We start from the raw sequence: 18,825 nt of genomic DNA, 5'->3' as shown, positions 1-18,825 counted from the left end.
AATGAACCGCTTGTTTGAGTCACTGAAATTCCAGTGTAGTAATTGGATTCCTTGCCCCTATAATATACATAACTTTTGTTACCACTGTCTTATTAGTTTTTGAGAAAAATGCAAAAATAGTCACAAATTTACCACAGGGGTGTAGTACCCCCTTAATGTTAAAAATGTTGTCTAATATAGTTTCAGACCGGAATATAACAGGCATCTTGTATTTTTTGAGACATTTTTCAAGGTAATTCCTACTCACAACATTGTCAATAATATTTTTAAAGGCCGATATCTCAATTTCCAATTTTATAATACCATAACATACGAACTCAATATCTTCGCTTAGTAATGTCCGATTTCTTTGGGGAAAACGGCGCTGTGGAGCAAAATATCTCTATATTTAAGATATGTAAAAACCTCAAAATTGATAACCTGCCCAAAAGTGTCTCCTTTTGACATGACACGTCACATATCATGAACACTGATGTCACCAATGTCAATGTTATCAATACACATATCAAGCAGTAGAAAAAAATCAACCTTAATCGTCCATAGAGGGAGGATGAGTTTTAAACAGAGTTGGTTAATGTGATAATTCCATTTGAAAGCCATACTCCTCCGGCGGAAAATATTTCCAAAATCTTCCACATGTGGATTTTAAATAGAATATCCCAGTGTTTCTTTCCAGTGGTCACAAATTATTCTTCGCACTGGTTTCGACTTTTTATAATGAAATACTACATGTATATATGTCCACGCTTTATATTTGCAATGCTCTTTGTATTTCAGTTGATATCCATACACCCCTTCTCCCAAAGATTGTGTGTATACCCGATTCAGGTAACCCCATTTGAAATTCACACTCCCTGTGCTGAAGATTAAGGTCATTTCAACTATAGGGATATCCCCATTTGAATACAACGTCGTTAGCTCGGGTGTCATGCACATAGCCTCTGCTTAGTGTTTACACTAAAAATAATAAGTCTATTCGTTTATTCACAAGAGCGTTTTATTTTGTACAGTTTGCCTGCTGAACCATGCACAGCCATTCAGCATAGAGTTGCTATAGAATATACATTTAGTTTTGCCGTATTTAGATATTATACAGATATAGGAATAGTATAAATCGGTAAATGTATAAAATTTATATCAGGGACCGTTTAATATTTACGCGGGGGAAGGGGTTGACAGAAATTGACAACGCAATCTGTATTCCTCCCTCGAGTTCGCTCAAAATCTTTGTTTTCCCCCGTTTTCCATTTAAAACTTAACATTCCCGTTCATGGTTAAAGTAAAAAAATCCCGATCCCCACTCAAGACCACAAAACAAATTCGGATTCCCCATTAAAACTCCCAGACCACTGGGTGGTATATTGAACGGCCCCTTATTCGGCTATAACTTAAAACTGACAAATTTTAATCATATTACTGATAAGATCTGTGTAATTCAGTAGTAAATTTAGATCAAATGACTGTGTACACAGTTTGTATGGTTGTTCCACATGGTTGTTACTTTAATATGCTAGTAAGATCAGCAGCATTTAAGGGAAGACTAGGTATTTTTGGTCGAAGCAGCCATTGTTTTAATCAATATGTTATTGAAAAATAACATATTGATGTTTTGCAATAGTTCATTCTACAAATCATATACTTTGAAAACTTGCTTGATTTATTGTTAAGGACCTGGAATGAGCCTTTTGAGCGTTTCGACAGTATTTTTGAGGGATATGAGAGCACATCAGACATATCGAATTGCATTCTGAATACGAAGAATGTCTTTCTGATATCAAATAATTTTCATTTTTTGAAATTCACGATATAGGCCTAATACAAACTTTATGAGAAATTATTAAAATTTGAAATTTTTCACATTATTGATATATAACAGTCCTCGAAGTAAATTTTATAAACCTAATGATATATTCTTAAAGTGTATGTAGCTGGGAGGAAAAGCCGACGATCAATTGAAAATTTTGACCTTTCATATTGAAGATATGGATTTTTTCCCAAAAGACCTAATTTTGTTTGGTGTTTTGGGGAAGAAAAATCCATATCTTCAATACGAAAGGTCAAAATGTTCAATTGATCTCGTCGGCTTTTCATCCCACCTACATACACTTTAAGTATAAATCATCAGATTTATAAAGTTTACTTCGAGTACTGTTAAAAATCAAAAAGCACTGAGACGGCCCTGTTGCGTGTTCAAAATGATCTCCTGCGGGCAGTTGATCAGCATCAAGAAGCCGTGCTGATCCTGCTCGATTTCTCGGCAGCGTTTGACACGATTGATCATGACATTCTTCTCCATCGTCTGTGTCAACGCTACGGTATCACTCAAACAGCCTTGAAATGGTTCTCCACGTACTTACGGTGTCGTACTCAGTGCATTGATATTGGCGGTGTGCTTTCTGATGAGCACTTGTTGGAAGAAGGTGTTCCACAGGGTTCAGTGTTTGGTCCTTCTATTTTTACTATGTACACTGCCCCTCTTGGTGATATCATTGCTTCTCATGGATTAAATCACATGATCTATGCTGACGATACCCAACTATATATGATATTGGATCGGTCTGAGAGATCCAAAGATTTGAGCAGGCTTGAAAAGTGCGTCAGCGATGTGAAGTCATGGGCTGTTTCTAACAAGCTTATGCTAAACGACTCAAAGACGGAGGTCGTTCACATGAGTTCCCGATATGTTGACGATCGGTGATTCTGTCATTAATGCATCTGAGTCCGCACGCGATCTTGGTGTTATTTTCGATAGCAGACTTGATATGAAGCAACATATTAAGAGCATCACCAAATCTGCATCATTTGCCATCTACAGAATAGGTCAGATACGCAAGTACCTTGATTCCAACGCAACAGAACGCCTTGTTCACGCATTTGTGTCATCACGCCTGGATTGCTGCAACAGTTTACTCTTCGGCCTCCCTGATTGTGATATCGCTAAGTTGCAGCGTCTCCAGAATTCAGCTGCAAGGTTGGTTTCGCGGTGCAAATATCGCGACCATATCACACCAGTTCTGGAAGAACTACACTGGCTGCCAGTTCAATACCGTATCGAATACAAGATACGTACTTCTACTTCTTCCGGATCACATCAGGCTAGCGTCTTCTGTCACCAACTTCAAAACTTTGCTTAAGACCCATTTATTTAAGAAGGCATACAATTGTTAAATAATTTTTATGTCATTTTGATCAACCATGAACAATTTTCACAGCTGATTCTCTGTGTTTTTAAGCGCATTCTGTTTGCTGTTATCTTGCTGTTATGTGTAATGTATTATGAATATTTTATGTTAATTTTCGCATAATGCATGTTGCAGGGCTTCTTGCTTTTCTGATCTCGATTTTTATTGTTGCTTTTATGTTGTGCAATATGTATTGTGTGCATTGTTTGCTATTTTAGTGGTTTTATAATGTATATTTCACAGTTAATTGCATTTTGATAATTCGTGCCTTTTTTAGGCTTACGCTGTGCAATATATATATATTGCTTGTCTTTTTAAACTGGTTTTAATATATTGGTTTTTGTATGTTTTTAAGATTGTAAATTCAAATATTGTTCATATATCTTATTGTATGATTTGTGAAATGTAATTGCAATCGCATTCCAAGGCATTTATTGTTTCCGTGTGCTGTTGCCTATTCACTTGTGAGTGCGTATTGCGGTAACATTTCTCTTATTTAATTTTTGCATAATGCATATTGCATGGCTTCTTGCTTTTGTTCTCGAAATTACTGTTGCATTTATGTTGTGCAATATGTATTGTGTGCATTGTTTGCTATTTTGCGTGTTTTATAATGTAGGTTAATTGCAGTTTGATCAATCGTGCCTTTTTAGGCTTACACTGTGCAATATATATATTGCTTGTCTTTTTAAACATGTTTTAATATATTGTTTTGTATGTTTTAAGATTGTAAATTTAAATATTCTTCATATATCTTGTTGTATGATTTTTGTGAAATGTAATTGCAATCGCATTTCAAGAGGTTTTTGTTTCCGTGCGCTGTGCACATTTCTCTTATTTAATTTTTGCATAATACATGTTGCATGGCAATTCTTACTTTATTTTGATCTCGAAATTGCTGTTGCATTTATGTTGTGCAATATGTATTGTGTGCATTGTTTGCTATTTGGCGTTTTATAATGTATAGTTCACAGTCAATTGCATTTTCAAACTGGTTTTTAATATTTTGGTTTGCTTGCTTATATCGAGGGGTTTCCTCAAACTATTTATATGTTTTTCAAATTGTAAATTCAAATATTGTTCTCATATTTTACAAATGTATGTGCTTTTAATTTCATGTTTTTATAAAGCGCCTTGAGTTCGTTTGATGTAATTGCGCTATATAAGAAATAAATATTATATTATTATTATTAAAATATCAATTTTTAATCATTTACCATAAATTGTGTATTACATTGCGAATTTCAAAAAATCAAAATTATTTGATATCAGAAGGACATTCTTCGTATATTCAGAATGTATACAGGTATTCGATTTGTCTGATGTGCTCTAATGTCCGACAGTAAATACTGTCCAAACGTTCATACCCCACCCCTTAATGAGTTATGTACGTTTTACAAAAGTGTTGTTGTTTCAGCCCTCTTTACAACATAACTCAAGAACCACAGGAGCTACAAAACTATATCTGTGATATTTGAATTTTTCGACGCACTGGCTATGAAATGATCAATGCAATATTTCCCAAAGCTCACTGTCATTCGCAAGATGCTGTGAACACCAAATCGCAACAGTTTAAAATAGTTGTTAACCTTAACATATTTAAAAGCTATTTTATATAGTGATGCTTTTCAATGCCAATAATGGCATCTTAATATGGCACCGTCAGAAACCATAACTGTATGTACGTATGCAATATCTTGCTGTCATGTCGATCACAGTTTAGGCATGTCATTTTACCTTGGCTCATGAAGTATTATAACTACCCTTTTTTGTAACTCACAATTTGTGCTTCACATTTTCAAACTAAAATGTGGGAAGAGACCCAATTATATTCTTCGCGTTCTGATACCTTATTTGTTTCTACAAAAAAGTGTGTTTTTTTTCAATGGAAGTCATGATGAAAAGTTTATCTCCTACACAGAACTCCCCATGGAGTCACCCGTTCAGAGCCTTAATAAAATGTTAAACAACTATCCTATCTCTACTAGTTCAATCACAACCCCTAAATCTTAAAATTTTTAACCCGAGTCCTATAACTGCTAATCCCACAACCTTAATTCCGACTACTTTTCCTTATGTACCCGGTATAGCATGCCAATTATTGCAATATAAGCGTTCCCGGATCTGGGTTGCCGTTTACTAACATGACGAGGGGGGGGGGGCATAGTTGTTGTTGTTTTTGGAGGAAAGAGAACAAAGAAAAGAAAGATAAATTGAAATCATTGGATTTAGAAAGTTAACTTATAGGACTGTTAAATATCAAAAATTTAAAAAATATCAAATTCTAATAATTTGTCATTTGTCATAATTATTTGATATCAGAAGGACATTCATCGTATTCAGAATGCAATTCGATATGTCTCATGTCCCACAAAAAATGCTATCAAAACGTTCATACCAGAGCCCTTAAAAGAAAGAAAGAAATATATTAAAAGAAAAGAGAGAAAGATTTTAACAGAAAGAAAGAAAGATTCTAACAGAAAGAAAGAAGGATTTTTAAAAAAGAAAGAAAGATTTTAAAACAAAGAAAGAAAGATTTTAAAAGAAAGAAAGAAAGAAAGAAAGAAAGAAAGAAAAAGAAAAAGAAAGAAAGAAAGAAAGAAAGAAAGAAAGAAAGAAAGATTTTAAAAGAAAGAAAGAAAGATTTTAAAAGAAAGAAAGAAAGATTTTAAAAGAAAGAAAGAAAGAAAGAAAGAAAGAAAGAAAGAAAGAAAAAAGAAAGAAAGAAAGAAAGAAAGAAAGAAAGAAAGAAAGAAAGAAAGAAAGAAAGAAAGAAAGAAAGAAAGAAAGAAAGAAAGAAAGAAAGAAAGAAATTTAGAAAGAAAGAAAGACATTTTAAAATTTTTAAAGAAAAAGGAAAGAAAGAGAGAAATTGAAATCTACAGGTTTCTATGACTAATGCATACCACACACTTGACCATATCTGTATTGAGGATCAGATTCTCTCTTCCTCCCAAATCGTATCCTGAAGAAGCCATATCTGATTACACCTTCTGGGTGTGCAGGAAGCATTTTGGTTCAAATCAAAAGTCAATGCATGTAAAGTGGGATTTACGGAAAATGGTGAGAGAACGTCATTATTCGACGGAGGATCAAGTATCGCCGTATCGTTTACACAACGAAAACATGCAGTAGACATTGTCTTTGTTTAGATTTATGTTTTCGTATACACCAAATATTTATGCTCCTGTAATAATATTATTGAGATATAACTATACATTGCTTGTTTTCTATCTGTTTTTGTTATTGCTTGCTTGATTTATTTTGTTTGTTTGTGTTTATTTTTAGTATGTTTTGAGAGGTTGATTAGTCCCTGCGATGCGACCCATTAAGACATCATGTCCTATAACTTTCTCTATAGGTATACCATTATAGAATTAAGCTTTAATATTAGCAGGCGAAATAACATGAATAAGGATGTTCAATAACATAAATATATATGACAAAAATATTGTTATCAATTATTATGGTAATATTTTGTTGTACTCAGTAGCATATTTGTGGATGAATTTTGATCAGCTTAAAGAAATTTTCACCATAAATCGTTAAAAATGATCAATTTTGCTAACAAATCACAAAAAGCACGATTTTCACCCAAATTTTTATTTTTATTTGAACATGGTGAAGTTGATCAAAATTTTTAAAAAGTAATAGAACGGGTCCTAGATATTTATATCCAGTTCTTAAAAATAATATAAAAAAACATTTAACTCAAGAATTTTTTTGTTACGTTTCCGAAAAGAATTTTGGCCAAAGAAAAAAAACCACATTTTTTGGGATTTTCTGCAAAAACTGAGCATTTGTGCCCATTAGACATCACAGATTGATTTGTCAAACCTTTGCCATTCTAATTATGTGTACTTTAATATATTTTAGACCAACAAATTGGCAGTTATGAGGCCCAAACATTTCCATAATTCCAGGGTTAAGACCAACCTTATTAACTGAGACGTCATGAAACAAATGTTGTTGGTTTGTTGGCAGACTCCCAATCTGTTTCATTCAAAGCACGTGATCAATGCTGCTAGCTACTGAAGATAGCATGCCAATAACCCATATAACACGAAAACACTACATGATCAAATGCTGCTATCTACTGAAGATAGCATTCCAATATCCCATATAACAAGAGAACACTACATGATCAAATGCTAGCTGCTATCCACTGAAGATTACATTCCAATAACCCATATAACACGAAAACACTATGATCAAATGTTGCTATCTACTGAATATAGGATTCCAATAACCCATATAACACGAACACATTACACGATCAAATACTGCATGCTATCTACTGAAGATAGCATTCCAATACCACATATAACACGAAAACACTATGATCAAATGTTGCTATCTACTGAAGATATCATGCTGATAACCCATATTTGAACATAAGAGTCAAATGTTGCTATCTACTGACGATAGAACTCCAATAATCCAATAACCCATGTATCACGAAAATACTATATGATCAAATGCTGTTATCTACTGAAGATAGCATTTCAATAACACATATAACAAGAAAACACTGTATGAGCAAAGGCTGCTATCTAGTGAAGACAACATTCCAATAACCCATATAACACGAAAACACTATATGAGCAAATGCTGCTATCTACTGAAGATAGCATTCCAATACCGTAAAACTCGATAGTTACCATATGTGCTTACTATCGAACGCTTTTAAAACATGCGAACATGAAGAGCCTCATCCACAAAAGTGCAAAGGGTTTTGAGCAAATCGTACACATAGTTATATACGAACAAGTAAACCTGCAAATGTGTGTCTCAACCGCACTAGCTCAGTTGGTAAAGCGCCGGACTTCAGTACAATTTCATGTTTTCAAAAGCGCTCGATAGTAAGAACATATGCTAACTATCGAGTTTTTACGGTAAGACTCGAAGTCACCCTTTCCTGCCAACAGTCAGTAATGGCACCCACCAGTGCTTTATCAGTGAATTTATCCGGTGAATTGTTTTATTCGAAATAATTAATTTTTAAGAGCTGTGTAATTTTTTTTATATGTATTATTTAATTGATAATCATGATAGACCATTTATTTAATTCTATAGGTAGACAACAAGCTTGTCTGTGTATAATGTACGAAGGTCAATGTTGAAGCATGCAGAGAGAGAATTGAGAAGTAGAAGAAGAATTGAATTGCAGCAATAATTGATCCATGATGGTTAGCCCCAAATAATGACGTGCATATTATTGACTGTTGTTGTTGTTTAGAGTCCATAAACTTCCTTTTCGTTGATGTACTCATAGAATAAGGACGTGTATACGAATTGTTCTCAATATATTAACACTTCCAAAGTTCTTTTTATTTCCAAACGCTACAAGTATCAGTTAAAACAATGACGAAAATTCAGATATTTCTGATCATTGTAGTCATTATTGCCAGTGCTCTGGTAACATGTAAGTAAACACAGCCAAAAAAGAAAGTCTCCAGTAGTTCCATCCCCATTTAATCAGAGTCTGATGAGTTTATGGCAAAATAATTTATATAATAGTTTTCTATACACTTTCTTTCAAACGTTGATACCAAATTTGATATAAAAAGTTTAATCATCATGAGCATAGGAGCCGTTGTTTGGAAATTCGTGCAATTTTAAAAATGACAAATTACGAATTGACCACGCAAAATCCAATGCATGGTATCAGCTTATTATGTGGCCTGAAGCAACCCGTACAGGAATCATTGCACACTTGAAAGAGCGGGGTATTTGATTTGCATTTTGACATGCATGGGTAAACCTTTAACCTGCTGGTCTATTCAGGCGACGTAATTCTTGGCACTCACGCTAGCTCTGCTACGTGATACAATTCCCTATGTCATTTTTAAAATTGCGCGAATTTCGAAACAACGGTTTCTATGCTCACGATGATTAAACTTTTGATATCAAATTTGGTATCAACCTTTGAAGGAAAGTGTATAGAAAACTATTATATAAATTATTTTTCCATAAACTCATCAGACTCTGATTAAATGGGGATGGAACTACTGGAGACTTTCTTTTTTGGCTGTGTTTACATAATTATTCATAGATTTACTGCTCTTTACCTTATGATATGAAATCTGTAAGTAATCATGCATAACTCGCAAACGCAAAATCGGAATCAACTGATATTTTGGGAATAAGCCTTTTTCGTGGATATCTAATAAAAATGTCATAAAAAGAGGACGCTATGATCACGAAATACTTTTAAAGACACTCTTACATAAGTATTGACTAATGATTCTTGTGGTCTTCACTCTTTCTTAGCTTTGTATGATTTGTATTAATGTAGTCCATGTATATACACATTTCTAACATGATGCCATGAAATAGTCACTCTGCTTTATGCTATAATTTAGAGTCCAATCATTTTAAAAGTTTACCTGCAAAAAGACACTGTTGTTGCAAGCCCGATATCAGAATACAATGTTCAACAGTAGACATGGTAGGCCTAAATACACATGTATCACATTTGATAATGTTCATCATGTACACAACAGATACCAGGTAGTCCACTTGGTTCCTTTACCCCTCAGACCCAGGTAGTCCAACTTGAGTGTCTTTCATCATCCAAGCTATAGTTGCAACACTTTCTTCCTGTATAAGATCAAAAAGGATCAGTGCTCTTAAGAGAAAAACAAGTGAATATAATAAAAATGTGTATGCTTTGGGTGCGATTTAGCGGCATATCCCCGTACCCACTTTGTACTGAACACGGAGTACCCACGGGACGCTGACAACACAATTGACGCGAAATACAGCATGATAGCTGAACTGTCTGCCAGGCTTGAGGAATTCTTTGTGGTAACATTTGTTTTTCATGCGAATTCGCATGATTTTAAAAAGTTTGCGCAGAGAAGGGCACATTTTCGCCCTGGTAACTGCTTAAAGATCGCAAACCCGTGCGAATTTGCCACGCATGAGCGCAAAAAGATCACAAATCCACAAAACGGCATTCGCCAGCGGACGAGCGCAGAAAGATCGTGAACCATTTGACGCGAACAAGCGAAGAAAGATCGCAAACTTGCGAAACGGCATTTGCTGCGAATGAGCGCAGAAAGATCGCAATCTTGTGATCAGCACATCCTCATGTGAAAACCATGTGGCTGTACTTGGGGACCTTTTATTTTATCTCTTCAGTTTTGGTTCCTGTTTCAGTTTTCGGTTCGGATCTCATTGTTATTTTGAAGTTTTAGCAATGTACGTGTGAACAATCCTTTTATTCTTGTTTTTTGTTCCTCATAGGTCTGTCACACTACGACGGACTGGATCAACGTACATCACCGAATACAAAAATATTTTATTCGGTGGAAAAACCACCCGTCCGGCAGAAGATTCGGTGGGATTTTGGGTCTGATTCCCGTTCGTCGCTCTATGCGTTATGGCCGCTAATAATCCTGCGGCGTCTTATATCCGATCGTTCAACGTCCGACAAATGACCGGATTTGAGGAAACGATTCCCGTTCGTTTCTATATGCGTTGTGGCCGCTAATAATCCTGCAGGCGTCTTATTTTCGATCGTTCAACGTCCGACAAATGACCGGCTTTGGGGGTCAACGTCCGACAAATGTCCGGATTTGGGGTCCGATTCCCGTTCGTCTCTCTATGCGTTGTGGCCGCTAATAATCCTGCAGGCGTTTTATATTCAATCGTTCAACGTCCGACAAATGACCGGCGAATCCGTCGCATGTGGCACCAACAGGGACGTCCACCCTATCAGAAAAGTGGGGAGGAGAGGGTGTTTGAGAGGGTTTTGACCCCTTAGAGGCAGTGACGTAGCAAGCACTTTTTCAGAGGGTGAACAAAGTGGGGAAAGACAACTTTTAAGAGGGTAAATTTGGATGAAAATGGTCAAATATTGGCTAATAAGTACAAAAGGGCTACAAATCTGATATATCAGGGCAACCAGCGTCCGGGGGCAATAGAGGTGAGAACCTTTGGACAATGATGGCCCATGAAGCCATTTGTCATTTTTTGGATCAATTTTAGCACTATTATTGGGTACTATTTTAGTTTGAAACAGCCGCAAATTGGTGAACGAAAGCCTAATTGAAGCCATTAAAAAGTTTTCACCATTATTGTATAATATAAACAATTGTTTTAAAAATAACACGTGGATGTCCATAGCAGAAGCAAAAAGGAAAACTTGTCCATTTTTGAAAATGAAGGTCCAATTTGCACGGGGACTGTAGGGCCTATTTACATTATTAGGCCTAGGCCTATTGTGTATAAATTTAGTTTTAAAAATGGAAAATTTGGAAAATTGTTTTAGTGCATCATTTTTACACTATTATTGCCTTAAAAAAAAAAAAAACAAAGAAGGCCCGATTTGAATTTGCAAAATTTAAAATGTTACACTGATCCACTGACACTTAGATATAAGACTTCAGACTCGTAATTTCAGGTAAAGCATGCATGGATTGATATGTTAAAGTCAGGAATAGACCTATAAGTCCGTCTTAAATACTGACTTTGGTGACAAAATATCACGGGCCCTGCATATGGACTGGCCGGCAGTAATTTTCACAGGCATTTGGGCCAAGGAACCACATTTAAGCACTGTCTATAATAATCACAGGCCTATACTTAGGCTTACTAGTACTACTATCCTGGGCCTACTCAATAACGTATACAATACAATAACCCATATAACACGAAAACACTACATGATCAAATGCTGCTATCTACTGAAGATAGCATTCCAATATCCCATGTAACAAGAGAACACTACATGATCAAATGCTAGCTGCTATCCACTGAAGATTACATTCCAATAACCAATATAACACGAAAACACTATGATCAAATGTTGCTATCTACTGAATATAGGATTCCAATAACCCATATAATACGAACACATTACACGATCAAATACTGCATGCTATCTACTGAAGAAAGCATTCCAATACCACATATAACACGAAAACACTATGATCAAATGTTGCTATCTACTGAAGATATCATGCTGATAACCCATATTTGAACATAAGAGTCAAATGTTGCTATCTACTGACGATAGAACTCCAATAATCCAATAATCCATGTATCACGAAAATACTATATGATCAAATGCTGTTATCTACTGAAGATAGCATTTCAATAACACATATAACAAGAAAACACTGTATGAGCAAAGGCTGCTATCTAGTGAAGACAACATTCCAATAACCCATATAACACGAAAACACTATATGAGCAAATGCTGCTATCTACTGAAGATAGCATTCCAATACCGTAAAACTCGATAGTTACCATATGTGCTTACTATCGAACGCTTTTAAAACATGCGAACATGAAGAACCTCATCCACAAAAGTGCAAAGGGTTTTGAGCAAATCGTACACATAGTTATATACGAACAAGTAAACCTGCAAATGTGTGTCTCAACCGCACTAGCTCAGTTGGTAAAGCGCCGGACTTCAGTACAATTTCATGTTTTTCAAAAGCGCTCGATATTAAGAACATATGCTAACTATCGAGTTTTTACGGTAAGACTCGAAGTCACCCTTTCCTGCCAACAGTCAGTAATGGCACCCACCAGTGCTTTATCAGTGAATTTATCCGGTGAATTGTTTTATTCGAAATAATTAATTTTTAAGAGCTGTGTAATTTTTTTTTAATATGTATTATTTAATTGATAATCATGATAGACCATTTATTTAATTCTATAGGTAGACAACAAGATTGTCTGTGTATAATGTACGAAGGTCAATGTTGAAGCATGCTTAGAGAGAATTGAGAAGTAGACGAAGAATTGAATTGCAGCAATTGATCCATGACGGTTAGCCCCAAATAATGACGTGCATATAATTGACTGTTGTTGTTGTTTAGAGTCCATAAACTTCCTTTTCGTTGATGTACTCATAGAATAAGGACGTGTATACGAATTGTTCTCAATATTTTAACACTTCCAAAGTTCTTTTTATTTCCAAACGCTACAAGTATCAGTTAAAACAATGACGAAAATTCAGATATTTCTGATCATTGTAGTCATTATTGCCAGTGCTCTGGTAACATGTAAGTACATAATTATTCATAGATTTACTGCTCTTTACCTTATGATATGAAATCTGTAAGTAATCATGCATAACTCGCAAACGCAAAATCGGAATCAACTGATATTTTGGGAATAAGCCTTTTTCGTGGATATCTAATAAAAATGTCATAAAAAGAGGACGCTATGATCACGAAATACTTTTAAAGACACTCTTACATAAGTATTGACTAATGATTCTTGTGGTCTTCACTCTTTCTTAGCTTTGTATGATTTGTATTAATGTAGTCCATGTATATACACATTTCTAACATGATGCCATGAAATAGTCACTCTGCTTTATGCTATAATTTAGAGTCCAATCATTTTAAAAGTTCACCTGCAAAAAGACACTGTTGTTGCAAGCCCGATATCAGAATACAATGTTCAACAGTAGACATGGTAGGCCTAAATACACATGTATCACATTTGATAATGTTCATCATGTACACAACAGATACCAGGTAGTCCACTTGGTTCCTTTACCCCTCAGACCCAGGTAGTCCAACTTGAGTGTCTTTCATCATCCAAGCTATAGTTGCAACACTTTCTTCCTGTATAAGATCAAAAAGGATCAGTGCTCTTAAGAGAAAAACAAGTGAATATAATAAAATGTGTATGCTTTGGGTGCGATTTAGCGGCATATCCCCGTACCCACTTTGTACTGAACACGGAGTACCCACGGGACGCTGACAACACAATTGACGCGAAATACAGCATGATAGCTGAACTGTCTGCCAGGCTTGAGGAATTCTTTGTGGTAACATTTGTTTTTCATGCGAATTCGCATGATTTTAAAAAAGTTTGCGCAGAGAAGGGCACATTTTCGCCCTGGTAACTGCTTAAAGATCGCAAACCCGTGCGAATTTGCCACGCATGAGCGCAAAAAGATCACAAATCCACAAAACGGCATTCGCCAGCGGACGAGCGCAGAAAGATCGTGAACCATTTGACGCGAACAAGCGAAGAAAGATCGCAAACTTGCGAAACGGCATTTGCTGCGAATGAGCGCAGAAAGATCGCAATCTTGTGATCAGCACATCCTCATGTGAAAACCATGTGGCTGTACTTGGGGACCTTTTATTTTATCTCTTCAGTTTTGGTTCCTGTTTCAGTTTTCGGTTCGGATCTCATTGTTATTTTGAAGTTTTAGCAATGTACGTGTGAACAATCCTTTTATTCTTGTTTTTTGTTCCTCATAGGTCTGTCACACTACGACGGACTGGATCAACGTACATCACCGAATACAAAAATATTCTATTCGGTGGAAAAACCACCCGTCCGGCAGAAGATTCGGTGGGATTTTGGGTCTGATTCCCGTTCGTCGCTCTATGCGTTATGGCCGCTAATAATCCTGCAGGCGTCTTATATCCGATCGTTCAACGTCCGACAAATGACCGGATTTGGGGGTCCGATTCCCGTTCGTTTCTATATGCGTTGTGGCCGCTAATAATCCTGCAGGCGTCTTATTTTCGATCGTTCAACGTCCGACAAATGACCGGCGAATCTGTCGCATGTGGCACCAACAGGGACGTCCACCCTATCAGAAAAGTGGGGGAGGAGAGGGTGTTTGAGAGGGTTTTGACCCCTTAGAGGCAGTGACGTAGCAAGTACTTTTTCAGAGGGTGAACAAAGTGGGGAAAGACAACTTTTAAGGGGGTAAATTTGGATGAAAATGGTCAAATATTGGCTAATAAGTACAAAAGGGCTACAAATCTGATATATCAGGGCAACCAGCGTCCGGGGGCAATAGAGGTGAGAACCTTTGGACAATGATGGCCCAATTGAAGCCATTTGTCATTTTTTGAATCAATTTTAGCACTATTATTGGGTACTATTTTAGTTTGAAACAGCCGCAAATTGGTGAACGAAAGCCTAATTGAAGCCATTAAAAAGTTTTCACCATTATTGTATAATATAAACAATTGTTTTAAAAATAACACGTGGATGTCCATAGCAGAAGCAAAAAGGAAGACTTGTCCATTTTTGAAAATGAAGGTCCAATTTGCACGGGGACTGTAGGGCCTATTTACATTATTAGGCCTAGGCCTATTGTGTATAAATTTAGTTTTAAAAATGGAAAATTTGGAAAATTGTTTTTAGTGCATCACTTTTACACTATTATTGCCTTAAACAAAAAACAAAGAAGGCCCGATTTGAATTTGCAAAATTTAAAATGTTACACTGATCCACTGACACTTAGATATAAGACTTCAGACTCGTAATTTCAGGTAAAGCATGCATGGATTGATATGTTAAAGTCAGGAATAGACCTATAAGTCCGTCTTAAATACTGACTTTGGTGACAAAATATCACGGGCCCTGCATATGGACTGGCCGGCAGTAATTTTCACAGGCTTTTGGGCCAAGGAACCACATTTAAGCACTGTCTATAATAATCACAGGCCTATACTTAGACTTACTAGTACTACTATCCTGGGCCTACTCAACAACGTATACAATTTAACATTTTCCATGTTTTCTCTTCTTTTTTCTTTCTTGTCAATCACTAAAACTGGTAGGAATTTGATATTGCGTCCTCTACCCTTCAGAAAGTGCCCCTCCCTCAATACTACTTACATGCATAGGCCTACTACTAAATTACGTGCAATTTAACTTTTTCTCTTCTTTTCTCTCTTCAATTTTCTCACTATCTTTTCTTTTTTTCTCTCCTTTCCCCCTTTTTTCTACTTGTCAGTCACTAAAGTACTGGGGGAAATATGTTATTGCGTCACACACCCTTCAGAAAGCCCCCCCATGATCGATGCACATGTTCGCCATAGGCCTACATCCGGCACAAGCGCCTGCGAAACCTTGCAAACACCCGCGGTATATAAACGAAAGAATAACGAACAAACCCAGGGTATATATACAGAACAGTACGAACACACATCGGACAACTTCCGAACATGTGTATTCGGCACACTCCGTTTCAAGTTTTGTGCATGCACAAAACTTGAAACGTATTGTCGACGGACTAAACAAACATCACCTAACACGAAACGCATTTGGCGGATAATAACAGGACATATGAAGAACATAAAACGAACATTAACGAACACTAACGGATTTGCTAAAATATTATCCGTTTCTTATACGGAAGACCGACACGGTGTAGTGTGACACTAAGACGGTCTGGGTCAACGTACATCACCGAATGCAAAAATATGCTATCCGGTGGTGAAGGCCTCACAGGAACGTATTTGCAACGAACACGGGCCGAGTGCAACGAACAAAGAACGAACATGAACGAAAGGAGAGCGAACAAACTCCGGCAATATGCAGCACCATACGAACACACATCGGATAAATACCGTACATGTGTATTCAGTACACTCCGTTTCAAGTTTTGTGCATGCACAAACTTGCCGACGGACTTAACGAACATCACCTAACACGAAACTCATTTGGCGGATGATAGCAGGACATAAAAAGAACATAAAACGATCATTGACGAACAACAACGGATTTACTAAAATGCCATCCGTTTCTTGTACGGAAGACCTATTCGGTGTAGTGTGACAGACCTATCACTGAAATATTGAACGAAGACAATTTCTGTTTTCGGTTTGGTGAGTTTTCTGACATGAAAACGTGAGATGAGAGGGTTGGTGCCAATCTAGGCAAAAGAAGTGTCAAAATTTTATGGTCGTAAATTCGCGATAAGTTGTACGGCTTTAATTGACTTGCGTTTGGTGTATAGGCACTTCCGCCTAATGCTCTATATTTTTCTTTTATAACTTCGTTTATGTTTCATTGTGCTTGTTTTAACAGGTAAATGTGATGAGGACACAAACGAACAAAGTGAATTTGTCTTCAGTATACCTTTTTTGTTCCAATTTTCTATTGAGAGGCCACCACACGTTTACATAACTACGTCTTCAATAGTACCAATACTCAGCACTCTGACAATCCCAGGGGCTGATGGGTATCAGGTCAGTAATGAAATCAATAGAAACAATCCCGTGGATATAACATTGTCAATAGATGAAGTCGGTGTTGACGTGCATCTTAGATCTGGTGTTCAAAATAAAACTGTATTTGTCCGCACATCCGGTGACAGTTTAGTATTTGCAATAGACAACGAGGTCTCAGCTACTGCATATCAAGTATACCCAACTTCGCGATTAGGCTCAGAGTACTATGTAGCATCATACAAACCTTACGACCAATCCCGCCCGTCATTCTTCTGTATCTCATCAGTCTACTCAAACACAATAGTTAACATCACAACACCTAGAGGACAGACATACCAAATCAGTCTAAAACAATACGAGAGCTACCGGTTTAACGGTGATGGAGATGAAGATCTGTCAGGAACTTTTGTGCAGAGTAATAAGCCAATAGCGGTAACAACAGGTGCGATTACATACGTAGGCCTACCTGGTGAAGATGTGTGTTGTATTGATGGCTTAATTAAACAACTGCCACCTGTACATAGTTGGGGGTACAAATTTACTCTCACTCCATTTCTAAGTTTAAATTCTGGTTACGTGTACAGAGTGTTTACTACGATTTATTCAGCTACATTGCACATGTCTGACGGCAGCATTACACATATTGCAGCTGAGTCCTTTCACGAAGAAGATGTCACAGGGGATACTGTTGTGTCATTTACATCTGACCAACCCGTCATGGTGGTACAGTATATGAAGGGCTACAGTGTCAATACTCCTGGCCGTGGTGATCCATCTATGCTTATCGTCACACCAATCACATCGTTTACTGCTGATGTAACATTCCCTGTCATTAAAAACATCCACCCTCTTGGGCACACATATTACATCAATGTAATAATAGAATGTGAATATCTAGATGGCGTTCTCTTGGATGAAACACCTTTCATGAGCTCGGATTCACTCCATACATCTGATAACTCCACGTGTTGTTTACGTAGTACTGTGTCTGCTGGACATCACACCGTATCTCATACCCAACCCATGGCAAGATTCTCTGTGATTGTTTATGCTATTAGTGAAGGTGTACCATTTTCTTACGCCTATTCAGCCTATCCGTTTGGTTCAGATGCAGGTAAGCACCTCAGCATATCTTAGAAACTTTACATTTTAACATTGCAATCATAAGTAACGTACGTATCTTAACCAAATTTATAAAGAATTAAGGTCTCTCCTGCACTACGGTAGTAGAAAAGAAGGTGGGACATGGGACCCAAACTCCCGAAACCTCTTTCAAACAGTACCTAAGATAACAAACAAGTATTCCAGAAAAAAATTGGTGTCAGTTCCAATTTACAATGTAATTATTATTTGAATGTAATGTTAAAGAGAAGTTTTGCACTGTAGCGCTGACAAGAACATGAGTGGGTAGTTCATATATCATTAAATATATGAACGCAACGTCAGCCTTCTATTCTTCAAATCTTTTCAGGGGGCGCACCACCAAATCACTCCACGGTGAAATTCGGTTAAAATAGTCCACCGCTTATTTGAGCTTGTTGTGGCTTTATTTTCAAAAGATAATTGTCAAAATTCGCCCGTTTTCAGCTCATTTGCTTCTGGCAAGTGTCTACATGAAGGAATCTGAGAAAAAATCCCAATATTTTATTTCAGAGGTGAAGTTTTGGCGCAAATTTGAACAACGTCCG

The 18,825-nt window shown here is 36.7% G+C and overlaps 2 protein-coding genes across 2 annotated transcripts; both read left to right on the top strand.

The window, feature by feature from the left end:
* Positions 1 to 2,681: 2,681 nt before the first annotated feature.
* Positions 2,682 to 3,134, top strand: LOC140167472 (uncharacterized). The gene has a single exon (XM_072190779.1). It carries the CDS (start codon positions 2,682 to 2,684, stop codon positions 3,132 to 3,134), a length of 453 nt encoding a protein of 150 aa, XP_072046880.1.
* Positions 3,135 to 13,143: 10,009 nt separating this feature from the next.
* LOC140167471 (uncharacterized) lies at positions 13,144 to 18,274 on the top strand. Its single transcript, XM_072190778.1, has 2 exons — positions 13,144 to 13,204; positions 16,995 to 18,274. The coding sequence occupies exons 1-2, from the start codon at positions 13,144 to 13,146 to the stop codon at positions 18,272 to 18,274; spliced, it is 1,341 nt and encodes a 446-aa protein (XP_072046879.1).
* The last annotated feature ends 551 nt before the right edge of the window (positions 18,275 to 18,825 follow it).

Source organism: Amphiura filiformis, chromosome 13 (genome assembly GCF_039555335.1).
Source record: "Amphiura filiformis chromosome 13, Afil_fr2py, whole genome shotgun sequence".
In the NCBI taxonomy this organism is placed as follows: Eukaryota; Metazoa; Echinodermata; class Ophiuroidea; order Amphilepidida; family Amphiuridae; genus Amphiura; species Amphiura filiformis.
Note: the sequence above shows the minus strand (reverse complement) of the source record. Positions and strands in the feature narration are given on the sequence as shown.